General features: G+C 34.0%; 2 protein-coding genes across 6 annotated transcripts in view; one reads left to right on the top strand and one right to left on the bottom strand.

Annotated features, from left to right (window-relative positions):
• Positions 1-15,056, bottom strand: part of LOC106131844 (RNA-binding protein Musashi homolog Rbp6) — a 476,408-nt gene that overhangs the window by 273,897 nt on the left and 187,455 nt on the right. For all 5 annotated transcript variants that reach the window (XM_013331071.2, XM_013331072.2, XM_060944334.1 and 2 more), the window contains exon 4: positions 5,816-5,900. In XM_013331071.2, coding sequence (XP_013186525.1) covers positions 5,816-5,900 — 85 coding nt within the window. The remainder of the gene's footprint in view (positions 1-5,815; positions 5,901-15,056) is intronic.
• LOC132901784 (piggyBac transposable element-derived protein 3-like) overlaps positions 1-15,056 on the top strand; it is a 138,255-nt gene that overhangs the window by 31,864 nt on the left and 91,335 nt on the right. The gene's annotated exons all lie outside the window — the stretch shown is intronic.

Genomic DNA, 15,056 nt, shown 5'->3' with positions numbered 1-15,056 from the left:
TCGAAACAAAAAAACTCTGAAATTGAGATAATCCGAATAGTGGGCAGCAATTGTGTCAGTGTATTTCCGTAACGGTTGGCCCGTTACAGAGTGCATCATATTTTTAAACAGCACCGATATGAAACCGCATAAAACATCGAACATTTCCCCGGGAAGTGAAAATTTTAATTTTTTCCAAAAATCATTGCTATATTTTAAGAGTCAACGTGATTTATTAATGCAGGTCTGGGAATGCTATTTATATGAAATGAGAGGAGACAGTTTGTGTCCATCGCTTCGTGTACACTTTTGATTGCTGCTGTATTGTAAATTACATACATATATTCACGGCTATATCCCTTGCAGGGTAGACAGAGCCAACAGTCTTGAAAAGACCGAAAGACCGACACGTTCAGCTTATGGCCTAATGATGGAATTGAGATTTTAATTATTTCAGGTTGCTTTTAGCCTACGAGAGGAATCCTTTTACGACATCCATGGGAAGATATGGAGTAGTCCTATTCTAAAGTGCTGGGAACCATACGGCACGGTATTGTATATTGCATAATAAATTATAAATAAATAAGCCTCAAGCCTCGAAGTAAGTTCGAGACTTGTGTTACGAGATACTCAACGATACTATATTTTATAATAAATACTTATATAGATAAACATCCAAGACCCAGGCCAATCAGTAAAAGTTCTTTTCTCAACATGCCCTGGCCAAGATTCGAACCCGGGTCCTCCGGTGTCACAGACAAGTGTACTATCGCTGCACCACAGAGGCCGTCAATTGCTGTACTTACAGAGCGTCGGTGGTCAAACCATTAAGATGCCCGAATAAAAAGTGTCATTCGGGAATTCTAATTCTACCACGGACATTTACCTATACTCATATAGGTATACGAGCCAGCCATGTGGCTGTGGTCTTTCCTGAGATTGCAAACCGATGCTTTTTCGGTAAAAATAAACATCGAAAACCTGCACATTTGTCGTAAAAGATGGATGAACAAACACACAAACGAACTTTTACATGTATAATATAAGTAAGGATGACACAAATATAGTGCGATTGTCTTTGGTAAATTAGATTTATAAATAACATCAATTGTTCGCAATCGATAAGCCTTCAGACAAACTCGAGCGAACGAGCGTTGAATGAAGAACTATTGTAAGTTTAATTAATAAATTATAAATGGGAAAACTTTATTTGTATTGAGGGTATAAACTTCAAATGGTATATTTTGAAATATTGGAAGCATGTTCGGTATAAAACTTAAATACTTATAGTTTGTAAGTGGTGGGTTACTTTAATTGGTATCTTCCTGGTATATAATAAACTAAAAATACATTTGCTTGTAAAGTAAAAGGAAATAAATAATTTACCATCAATATCCACGTAAAACAGAAAGATAACGAGTATGATTAATAAGGCCGATTGCTCATTGCAGTTTTATCAACATTATTTATATTTATATTTTTTATTAGGTATAAATTTACAACGCTCGGCAAATTAATACCAATATGAAAATAAACACTCTCTTTTCCGGAGGAATAGGCTCTAGATCTTTCTACTTGCATAATACTTTCACTTCATACACATTCGAAATGCAAGCTCATCGGTTTCGGGTACTCTTGACCTGACCTTTTGCGAAGACGTCCCTGATTTGAAACAGGCACGTTTGTCAAGGCCTTCCTTCTTCAACGTTCCCATTCACACTCCACTATTTGCTTATTAAACTTGCTTTTATTCATCATGCGGACATGACCAATCCATCTAAGCGTTCCAATTTTCAATTTTGTCACTTTATCTTCTTTCATATAACAACAGTTGCAGAATACAAAGAAAGATATTTTCCCTTATATTGCAAAGACACGGGTGCACTGTTTAGTGGTTCAATCGTAAACATCTCTATAAATATTGATGACGCAGAAAGCTATTATCTTCAGGCATACCCGAAAAATGTGCACAATTTACGAGGTAAAGACATGCGATTAACTTTTCCGTTTAGATACAGAATGGACGAAACTAGTTTACCGAGGAGGTTGTGTATCTTGACTTGATCTTACGTATTTCGAGGTTTAGGATTATCGTTAAAGGATATAGTTGAAAATGTATTAGCAAAATTGTATTACTGTCTTATTTATCATTTACATTGATTGGGATTCTTCTTTTAGGTGGCGGGCGAGCATCTGTCACTATTTGAATTTCGATTATATCATTAAGCCCTACAGCTGAAGCGTGGCCTATCAGTCTTTTCATCATTGGCTCTGTCTACCCCGCAACGGATATAGACGTGTTAATATGTATGTATGTAAATTGAACAATAACAATCTCATTTTATGTTTTTACTTATTAATGAATAATCAATAAATAAACCCTTTAAAAGGTAATTATGCTTTGATAAGAGTTTGTTTAAAACGTTAACTTTTGCATTAATATAAAATTTAAATTCTTGAAAGTACAATGGGCGGTCTTACAGCTCATCCGTATTATATTATATGTATCGCTTGCTCATTTCAAATCATTATAAAAAAGCGAAACTTGATGCTAGGTGCAGGTAGGAACAGCCTGGAAATTTATTTGAAAAAAAAAAAACAAAAACACTATGAACAATCCTCTTTGGTGGTACATATCTATACTCCATAACTACTTTCACAAATAGTTTGAAAAATATTGTAAGAACTTAACTTAGCTATTCTAAAGCCTACAGAGACTAAATTCTTTTTCTGAAAGTTCTTACGGTAAAAACGGGAATTATAGTTTTTAATGCGGACGGAGCTACTGGCAAAAGCTGTTTACATAAATAACATCGTGTAAACCGATACAAAAGTACTGAATGTAAACACTATACCGATTTTCCGCGTTCGTTTTATGTAAATTGAGAAAATGCTCTCCATTCGCTCGATTTGCGAGACATCGGCTAATCTTTCGCCAGTCTACGACGATTTAATCAAAGTAAACAACGGCTAAGCTGTAATTTATCTGGATTATTTGCGGCGAACTATAGTAATCGACTTTTTGCGACATCTGTACACAACTCGTTGCTAAGTTCCGAGATACAAGTACACACAGGCATATATCACGTCTTCATCCTTTACGGGTTAGACAAAGGCGTAGTTGCAGATAGTTAGTTTCTAGAAACTTATCTCTGAATCTCATATCAACCTTTGGGACTTATACGACATAATTCGTTCATAAAATCACGCCTTTTTCTCGGAGGGGTAGGCAGAGACTACATCTTTCAACTTGACACGATCTCTGCATACTTCCGTCGCTTCATCCACATTCATAACATTCTACATGCAAGCTCGGCATATATAAGTCATATAATGTCGTATAAGTCCCAAAGGAGACTTACACCAGAAGGTGTTAGTCCCAGTCCAACTTCTCTCTCGGAAGATAAGCAAGGGGTGCGCCATTTGTCTATGATCCTGAATTGGGCAAGGCAGGTTTTACACCAAGCGACTCCCTTCCACTGTCTTTGCATGAGAACCTAACCAATTTAATCGTGGTTACACAATCTTGCCTGAAAATGCTGGTTTATTTACGATGTTTTTCCTGATCGTAAGAATTAAAGACATACATTATGTATATCACAGCTATATCCCTTACGAGTTTTACAAACCGTAGTTATAGATTGTAACAGACTAACCCTGCCGTGTCTCTGAATCTCAGTTCTTACTTGGCGATCCAGCAAAGGTGGCCATTGAAGGCGTAAAATATAAAATTTATAATATATGTATACATAGAATTAATTATGTTTACTATAAATGTTCAGTTTGCATCCGTTATCATCAAACATTCGCAACAATTGACCCATTCGTCTGTTAGACAGAGCGCAATGAATGTTATAAATTGGCGTGCCTAAATTTAATACCGTTTCATGTAACAAAATTTATGCAATTTCGCTATGGAAACAATACCTGGGAGATTTTCATGTCAGATTCATAGCATACCTTAAATATTTTATGTTCAGCGTAATAATCTTTACTGTTACAACATTTTATTCATATACGGTTAATGTCGGTAATGCATACGAATTAATTTATTCTCGTTTGTTAAGCATGGCAGAAGGTAAGAAGATTATAAAAGCAAAATATAATAATGAATTATAGTGACCCAAGAAAAAAGAAAATGTTAAGATAGTTTGGTCATGATCATCGATAGTAAGATTTATACGAGTAGGTGAAAGTACAAGGCAGTGTAAAAATTGGAAGGGGAAGGCCTAGGCAAACTTGTTTTGATCAAACCGGGTCGTTCTATAAAATGGTCAGGTCACGATTATTACAGCGAGGTTCTTGTATAAGAGTGACGAATGTGGAGAAAGAGCGAGACGTATGCAGATATCGTAGCAAGCGAAAGGATGTAGTCTCTCCCTACCCCTTCGAGGCGTTAACATATAATTTATTATTAAGTAGTAAGCATTCCATCATTAATCTTAAGAGTTAGTAAATATATATTTCTCGAAATTTTACTTCTTGTGCCTAAATATTTAAAATTAGATACCTATATTTTGTAAATTTTCAAAAGTCAACAGTGGCAAAAATATCTTATGATTTTTATAACATAAATTACCATAAAAAGCTAAAAAGAGTCCTACGATTTTCTAATTTATTTTAATAAAAATTACGTAAATTTTTAATTCAATACTCGGTTGCAATAACATATATACAAGCATTCCTTACAAGTACCTGTCATGCCTTTCTTAAGGATATTTGGACTACCAAGGTTTAATTTTTTAATTTCAATTCATTTTCAATTCATCATTTCAATTCATTAATAAATTTGTAAGTATAATTTAAACTTTAAAAACATTAAATCAAAATCATCAACTAAGTCCGACAATAACAACGTACAAATAATATTCCGTACTTAAAATAAATTTAGATACTATTCCAGCGAAACGAATTTACTGAAGTGTCAATTAAGTCTAAAAACCTCTTCAATCCACTTGCAAAATCTTGGAATCGTAGTTGTGATTGCCAAAAACCATTAAAATATAACTTACTATAAGAATGAACAGCGAATACTTACCTTTGTGCAAATGAATAATTCAAACGAAATTTATGTTAAACCCAAGTTATCTAATAAAAATATTTTTTCTCTCATCCGATTTTGGGAAATCTGATTTTGTATTCGCCAACAAGTTAATTCGTCACAAATAAGAAAGTGAAAACGTAATCGTGTCTTACATAAATACAATGAGTTTTTTCATATTTTCTTTGGTTTCATTGCGCCTTTTCCTTATTATTTCAAGTGAATGAGTATCATATTTATAATGTCACATTGGGAGAAATTCCGTAAGCTGCTTGACAGGTAGACTCGCAAATGATATGGATGTAAGCTCAAGACAAATTAATTTTATGATAGAATCAAAAGCGCTTTACAATCACGTATTCTGCGAATTCTGATAGTAGTGTTCATGGTGAACCAACATAAATAACTCCGTAGTAATATTAGTATATTTTATTGGTCTTGTCTTAATTATTCAAAATATTCGGCGATAGTGGTTCTGCACTAAGTATTTTTGTAATTATCTCTTAATTCTGTCATAAAGCCAGCTAAACGTCTCCTTTCAGTCTGTTTAAGACATGGCTCTGTCTTTTCCGTAAGCGATAAAAATGTATTTTTTATCACTACAAAAAAATTATATCTACTTATATCAATATAAAAAGTCACTCTCTTGGTTTCACCAAAATTGATAAATCTTACTATTTGAAAAACAAAATTCATACACCTCACTTACTTTTTGGATCACGAGACCACAAAAATGAATAAAGAATACTCGTATTATTTCTCAAATTAAATTAATAAACCATAAGTAAAACTCACCTTTTTTCCGTCTAATTCGTGTGTTCCTTGAGCTAATACTTTGTCTACGCTACTTGGGTCGCCGAATGTGATAAAGCCAAAGCCCCTGAAACAAAATATAAGGAAAATCAACATACTACATCTGAATACACAAAGTCAAAGGAATAAATACTGTTTAGTAATTTCATATTATTTTTTAATGTTCAGTCCTTTTTAGTAATGAAATTTATGTAGACGTTTTACAGTGTAGTATTTTATTTAATGCTAAAACTGTATGAAGGTAATTATTTTAAGCCTGAAACTGAAAAATGATTCGCCGTTTTTTAAAAAAAATTTAGGTTAAAAATACAAGTCAGTACAGTTGTAACAAAAATTAGAAAATTCTTCATGTACACAGCGAGTCCAAACTGCAGTAGGAGTAGACAGCCGATAGAAGCTGTCTTCCTGATTGCGACGCAGCGACGCCCGCGTCCGTACCCTAATGATGCTACTATTTATTTTACTCAAATCTTTTAAACTACCTACCACTTCTACCTTGCTTTGAAAAAGACGACAGAATTTTTTAACATTTTACCCGAATGCACTCGATGCAAATTAATATGTACCAACTTTAATACTTTCATCGCGAATTTATCATCATTTTAAATGTCGCGTGTCATGGCATGGCGGATGATATTAATATTCTATTGAATTGGTGTTTGTCACTCAAATTTTAAGCGGTAGTTAACGTTGCTTTCCAATACTTCCCATCAGCAATCAATGTAAACGATTATACAGAGATTGTTATCGTCCAAGTTCATATTTCAAAAAAGTAAATTGAATAAAAACAGCGATTTTTAGTAAGCGGGCGCTGGCCACGGGCAGGCGGGCGATAAATAATAAAAAGCCTTCTCCACTTTAGGACTTGCAAAAATCACAATTTATAGAGCATTTTAATTTCACTTAGCCGATCCATATTTTACATGTGGCGGCGCGCCCGACCGTACTCCGGACTCGAATTAATACTAAATTGAAATTGTAAAAATGGAAATACAATTTTCTCGTTGTACTTCGCCCGCGCTACCTACAGGTGTTGCCAGAAATGCGTTATTATAACATATACCCTAATACTTACTGAGTGCGGCCCTGTACAATAAAATGAATGAAACAGGAATTTACGTTGGCCGCCTTGGAATCTTATTAAATAGATGTTGTTTAATAAAATTTGATGACGCGATATCGCGATGGTGTCGCGATTTGATTAATATGCAAATTGGATTGTTATATATTAATTTATGATGGGTTTGGTCTTTGGCTCGTTACAATAACAGGACAGATTTTGCTCGGGAATCAGAAATTCATTATTTGATGAAAAATGTAGTTTAATTATCGTTTCTCATTTGAAGTTCATAAGTATGTTTTATTTCTTAAGTTGTGTGTAATGGCTATATGAAGAAATCTGAAAAATGGTAGAAATCAATAAGAAATAAAAAGTAACCAAATTCAGAACGATACTATTCAGAAGTCTATCTATAAAACCCACGATGAATGTACTTCAGAGTAACTTATCATACGTAAATCTGCAGTCTTTATAAGATTCATGGCTTAATACACTCGCTTCTCATTCTCGCACACGAAAATGTATTGAGGGTAAAGCGCTCGTGTATGGAAATTGAAAATAACGAGGGCCTCCGTTCACACCGCGCGTCAAGTCGACTACATGACGCGACCAATCATGATAGACCCCTCAAACTAACACCGATAACCCCTATCTAGTCTGATGCCCATATAGATAAGGGGGGACGAGAGGGCTCTACGAAAGTTGGAAACACTGCAGAGACGAGTGGAGAGGCCCTTTGCCGAATGGAGTTACGTCCTACTTATCTTTGAGGGGACGTGCCTTATTTTCTTACTCTTGCGAGATACAACTCGATTCTCTGCAAATAAGTTAATAAGCTTATGAGTTCTTTGTGACTGATATATTATAAAAATTATTATTTTGAACATTTTAGTTTTTCTCATAGACATTTATGAAAAATAAAATAATAGAATGAAGGTCTTACGTTACTCAGTGATAGAGTAGTACATAAATGATTGACTGATTTAGTAGGTACATCTGAAATTACTAGGCTAAGTAAGATAACCCAAAGAAAGAAAATACCAAAATCTTAATGAAAGTGTGAAATTTCTGAGACTTTATGTAATTAATTGAATCTCAATTCTATCACATAAATAGCCAAACAGCTGAACGTGGCCTATCATTCTTTTTAAGACTGTTGGTTCTGTCGCAGACACGCAGACAAACCTGCAAGTATTATAAATTAATTAATGAGCTGCAAAAAATCCCCTGCACTACTTAAGCTGAATCAGCGGAATTCATTACATAAAATGATTACAACTGGGACAAAACCTTTATCCATTATTTACTTAACAAATTGTACGAGTCAAAACAAAAGGAATTATCTGGCTTACAGCTAGCACAGGCCTCTTGGCAGCTCGACACGTTATTTTTCAACTCGGCTTTATTTTTACGCGCTACATCGACGCCGGTATCGAACCAACGGAATTCTAATCAATTTAATTTATCTGGGATCCCCTGAGGCGGCCATTCACTTCATTTAATGCGCGTATTTTGCGGCGAGCTGATTGTTTTGAACCATTCGGCTGTACGGTCCATTTAGATTAATTATTGGATTACTTCATTTCGTTCTGGATTTGTGAAGTAGGTATTTCAAGTGAGCAATAATTATGTCATTAATAATTTCCGGTAGATAATAAAAAAAAAATGGTATTCTGTTAAAATCCAATTTATGAATGTACTAAAGATTCAGATTCTTACAACAAAAGTAATGAATAATTAAATGACCAAGTCAGTCAATGTGTACAACCTTATTCAATTCAGCAAATATTCATGATATTTTTCTGCAATAAAGCCACATCCATAAACAAAAACATAAACCATTACAACAAAATGTTCAGTTCACTTCAAAAATCGAAAGCCAGCCTTGTTAAAGCCAGTTAAGAACCTCCGAATACCAAATTAATCCGGGTCGTTACATCGAATCAGCGAAAACTCTAATACAATTGAGGGCGGACCATCAATATACTCGTGCGGGCATTAATTACCGCGAGATTAAATAAGAAAGTCGCTAATCGATAAGGGTAATACGACAGCATTTGTCCCGGCAACTAATAAAGGAGACAGTATTGCAGTCGATAGGTATAAATGCGCGCAACATTCGGCGCGATATTAATTCTGCCAGTAATTGCTATCGGTTGGAGCCTGCAGCCATGAGCCATGAATACGGAGTTAGGGTCTAACCAGACGCGATACTTCAGTCTTTACGGCCGTCTACTTTGTTGCGGTTTTCAAAACTTTAAGTTTATATATTATTTTTTCCATCAAGTGGTTGTTATGGCTTATCTCTTCCTACGCTGATTGAAAATAAGAGTTTTCATCTAACCTGTAACAAACACTAATTTAATCCAGCTGACCACGGCCTTCGAGTCCTGTAACTATTTGCTCCATCTACAAGGATTAGACGTAAGATATGTGTTTGTTCATACGTTATGTTTAAATTAATTACTTGTACATACATGGAATAATTTTTTTGGAATTATATGTTCAAAATATTTTAATAATAAGATAACATAAAAGAGAAGTTTTTCTAGTTAATCTTAAACCCAAAACAAAAATAAGCGACACTTCGAATATTACCACAACGTTATCAACGTTGGACAGCTTTTATGTTTATCTATTCAAGTTCATGTAGACTGAAAAAAAAAACGCCCTGCAAGACTTTTACTACTAGTACAATTTTTTAAGTTGACAAAAATGCCTTAAAAGCAAAAAAAAAGTATTGCGTCTAGTTCGACTCTTACTGCTATTTGTTCCTGACGATGCGGTTAGGGTTTTACCTCCACCCCGCTCCTATATTTATTTTCTTGGAGTTTTGTCCAAACACACAATGGCCGGTGGATTATCGGGCTCATTTCGATAGTTCGACCTAACGCTCTGGGAAACAATAGGCTTATTTCAAATAGCAGTATTGTTTTACACGCAATTAATAGGGATATGGAACAAACACGTATTACCTTAGCAGGTAATGTGGTTTCGGTTACATTTTGTGCTTTAATTCGATAACTCAAATAGGATAATGAAAGCGTTTTCATCTGCCTATTGAAAATAGAGGTATTTTGCTTATCTGTACATTTTGAATCATCAATTAAATAGAACAAAGAATTACATGTAAATCGTCAAAAATGAAGTAAATCTGCAAATCTGCGAAATAAGATGCATTCTACAACCAGAGCATAACCTCAAATACCATCTACTCGTAAAATGTTCACGTCTCTTTGACGAATTCAATTTCTCAGATCATTTATTTTTAATTTAGTCTCCTTACTTACACTCTTGATACAATTTAGCTTTAAAAAGTCCGTTGTAATCCCGGTCATCATGGCTCTAGGCGAGATAGCCGGGAAGCGATTAAAATTTAAGCCCGAATTTAGACGCCCTAATCTCTTTGCAGTGTCTCTTCACTGCATATTTCAGAATATCACCAATAAAAACCATTTCATAGCTTCTTTACTTATCATTTTCTTCTTTTTATAAGTGTAGCTGCGATGGTGTGGAGAATGGATTTAACAAAAATCGTGGTTTCGAATCCAAGTTTTACTTTGATTTCAGCACTATGTTCTATATGGCCTCACGATGTTTTCATGGGACCCACTCTTTTTTCATTCCTTTACTATTTTCAGATTTAAATTGTCTTCTTCTGTCAAAAAAGTATAATATGTCTTACTTCGTCAGAGTTGCACTATTATACAAGTATTTTTCTGATAAAGTAAAATAAATCTATTAAATAAAAATACAAAAATCTAAATTGATAATTAGTGAACATAATAAAACATATTTTTTGTAAAATTCATACATACATACATAAAAATCACAAATCGGAGGAGGAGGTCCGAGAGTCCCGGAGGAGGAGGCAGAAACTACATCTTTTCACTTGTTACGATCTCTGCATACTTCTTTTGCTTCATCCACATTAATAACTCTCGTCATGCAAGCTCGGTTTCAGGTACTCTTGGCCTGACCTTTTGCTAGGTAATTAACCTGTGCCCATGGAATTCAAATATTTAGGCAAATGTATATCATGTAGTTTATTATAAAGTGTTTACTCTGTAACTGTATTATCTATCCACTTCTGTTTATTAATGTGCTCTCGTCTCATATATAACGAAACGGATTTTCATGCGGCCCGAGAAATTCATAAGAAAGTTAAAAGGTTCAGATGTTATGATTATATAGTGGTAAAAGTCTTGGTTTTAAGCTAGCTAATTAGTTATAGTCTTTATAGTAAGTACAACAAAGAGTATGTACTTTTTCCAAACCACGTTTCGTGTGTAACGTGTATAAAAGACAATAGACTGCCGTAATTTCGTATAATGACTTGGTATCTATCGTGGTTTGGCAAGATGGAGGGCCAAAAGGAGACATTTAGGGTTGTCAATCACGATGATTCAATTAATAATATTTATAAAACCTAGTAATAACTATCTAACTTATCTCAGTGAATGGTTCAGAAATTGCTTATAGGAAAAAATCACAAAAAAATAAATAATTGTATGGTTTTTAAAGCGTTGGTAGGCAGCCAACAGCCACTTTGGCAAATAATTTTAAGAGATGTATTGCAAAGCTTCCGATAATTACAATAGGAAAACGCTATGTCAAAAAGCATTTCTCAAATATGTTTTAGCAGAAAAGGATTGCAAATGTTTAGGTATTATACTCGCCAAAAAAAATTGAAGAAAAAACAAAGTAAAGTTCGCCTGAGTCATATCGCGGGCACTCTCGTGCTCTCAGAAAACTCAATCAGAGAAGAATTTTCGCGTTTTGTATGTTGTTCTTTTATCCATCATCATTGACATATAAACTTGGGATTATTTTTTAAAATAACGATTACCATGTGCGCGGGAAGAGACGCGACTGGCGCGCATGTTTTTTATTCGCTAATACCAGAGCATCATTGAAGCTCAAAATGTCATCAATATATAACCCATATTATTGAATGATTTGTACATCAGTGACAGCCCTATGTAAGCCACTGTCGCAGTCAGTTGTACGTTGCAACATAGGCTTATCGGTTGCAACACACGCCTGTATATTTACTGCAGCCTACTACCCTACTCGCGACTTGCATTTGTGTTGGCAAGTTCGTGCAATATCATACATGGATTGCTTCGAGTTGTGTTTGCTAGCAACTATATTATATAGCTGTAGGAGAGGTTAGGGAACCAATCTAAGTTTGTATTCCATTGATAAGAGTGACTTACTGAAAAATGTGGCATGTATTTCAACTGCTGTTAGCCCAACTGGCCTAAAACAGATTTTGTCAAAAAATTAAAAACAATGAATTAATGTTTATTGCTTGTGTGACCTTGTAATGTAGTATGGGTATCAAATGTTTAAAATCCGCAAGACGAGTATCAAATTTTATCGTCTGAAAGGACCACCACACATTCATCACGGTTTCATCTTTTACATGGCAGACATAGCCAATAGTCGCAAGACATAAAGGCTAAATTTAGCTAGATGCCTGAGATGTATGGATTAAGGTTTATTTATTTCAAACAATGCCCGAAATATTCATAATCAAAACTGAACGTACACGACGAACATGGCCAAATGCAATGCGTGCATTAGCGCAACAAGCCAATAATTCATCGTATATTATTTGTTTACCCGGACACTGTTTGCGATGGGCACAAGGATCCCGCGATGCAAACAGTGTGTACACGGTTAATAATTACATAGTCCACGTTCGTATTCCCACTTATTGATTATGTATCGATCATTTGCAAATAGACCGTGTCCAATAAATTAATATCAATTTCGAAATAAACTCGAGTGCACTAGGTATGCCAGTATTATTACTTGCCAAATCTTACTATCTTAGCTCATAATTCATATTCAATGATTGCACTATGGAAATCAATCACTCAATGAAATCTTGTAAAAAAATCCTTTTTATAATTTATATTTTGGATCATCTAAGATAGACAAACAGAAAAACTTCTGTTAGTATTTAAAAAAAAATGCTCCATGTTCGTAAAAAATATAAAACACACATACTTAACATACGCTCTTCAAAAACCTACAAACTAAATATTAATAACCAGAAAATTGGTTATGTTTACACATTCAAACTGATTTATACAATTATGATACTCAAATAAAATAATACTTTCTGATTGACGTCCATAAACAATAGTTATGTGAGAATGGCGGTAATTAAAATCTTTCCTGACATTACATTAAATTAGTAAATGAATGAATCTGTCCAATAATGTGAACTATCACAACTTTCGGTCCCGCAAAATAAATACCTGTCCCCAATATGAACAGAAAATTTTAATTAAATGAAAATATGTGCCGTCCTCGGATTGTTTCAATATTTACACAAATCTACTTTATATTTGTCGGTCAGTGGTGAATATTACCAAAATGCGATGTTTCATTTGCAATTTAATAGCTTATTATGATAGTCTATCCAACAGTCAACCTCGATGTTTTTTTTCTTTTTAATATTGTTTAAAAAAGAGTCCCTTGAGAAGTAACTTAAGTATACAATAAAATATTGAAACAACGATTTTATTGGTATTTAAGAAAGTGTGTATTATGCTACTACGTTAATTCTAAATATGTGAAATCTTAGTAACGTTAAGTCTTTAACCATCTAAATCTAAAAGAAAAAACACGTTGCGAAATTTGAGATTTTTATTTATTATCATAATAATTCTTGCAGATTTTTAAATAATTATATGGATTTCAAAGCATCATAACGATGAAACTTTACTCAAAGCTGAATATCTCAAGAAGAAATATAGATCCTGCATCCAGAAATATTAACTCGTACTGAATATTTTATATGGACCGGTAAATAAATAAACTAAAGATAAATAATCCGTAAGAAACTTCTTTGATACATCCGCTGTAACTTTATTGAGAATAATAAATGTAACTTCTTCCCGCAATGCCGTGAGTGAATATGCTGCTAGAAGACGGTTTTCACAAAACCTTAGACTGTTATTTAAATTTTATTAGAACCTGGTCAGTTTTGACAAGTATGTCAAAATTCTCTTATGGTGTTATCAACTCTTGATGATGATGAAACAGTTTCACTGTTGTAGTTTAATATCATTTTAGTATCGAAGATAATCTGAACCCTTGGTTAAATGCTAAAATAATAAAGACAGCTTAATAACAATATATTTAGTCACAAGATTACACTCAACGTATTCGTGTGCGGTAAACCTTTATTTAACCATCAAGTGCACGCGACTTGTATTCAGTGCCATAAAGGTGCACAGTTGCGCACTTCACAATAGGTCCAAATATAACGGTGTACTCTCATGCTAAAACCTTTGTTGGGAACTAACCGAATCCACTGCAAGCAAAGATAAAAGTTTATGAGTTATACATAAAACGATTTTCAAATCATATTTATGAGTGGCCGAACATCTGTGGTTGGTAGTTCGCGAGGAAATTGAAACCACCAAGTGCATATACGCTTTCACGAACAATTTAAGTTGGTATTGTGCTCAGAAAACTATGCTCTTTTTGCGGTGGTCAGCAGATCCGGCCAACTTTATTGTTGTGTTTTGTCCTACGATGTCTTTTGTGGCCGTTTGCGCTTGTATTACTGGACTTTGGAATGTTGGGGGTTGAATTTTGTGTGTATTATGGACAGGTTATCATATTGCGGTTGAATATAGCATATTTCATGAAAGATATACGCCGCCTATTTATTAATTGATTTTATTCATTCATCATCTTGGAACTGTTTGAATCCTTGGCCATGTTGCTTCATACTACCAATACCTAACCTGGGCTATAAATATTTAAATAAAATCTATATAAAGTTTTGAACCCATTGTAGATAATATTACCTTATTTTTTTATTTCCAAAGAATAAAATATATCCTGAATCGAAAAACATATTTAGTTTTTTAAATAATTTAAGTAAAGTTTTATTTATTTTATAAGACAAATGTATTTTAAGACAACATTGATAAATTTCGTAGTAAGCGACAAGAAACGAGTAACTCCATATTATGGTGGTGGCTAAGTCAGCAAAACTTGAGAGTAATTTAATTTGCATCGAGGCCAAAATAAAGGCAGAAGCGGTAGCGAGAAAAAAAGCCATTTTTCAATTACAAGATTAAAAATAGAAGAGGCAATTCAATGAAGTTCACAATAAGGTTAATTATCGATAAA

Source organism: Amyelois transitella, chromosome 5, assembly GCF_032362555.1.
Source record: "Amyelois transitella isolate CPQ chromosome 5, ilAmyTran1.1, whole genome shotgun sequence".
Taxonomy (NCBI): Eukaryota; Metazoa; Arthropoda; class Insecta; order Lepidoptera; family Pyralidae; genus Amyelois; species Amyelois transitella.
The sequence above is the reverse complement of the archived record's forward strand: the minus strand, read 5'-3'. Positions and strand labels throughout refer to the sequence as shown.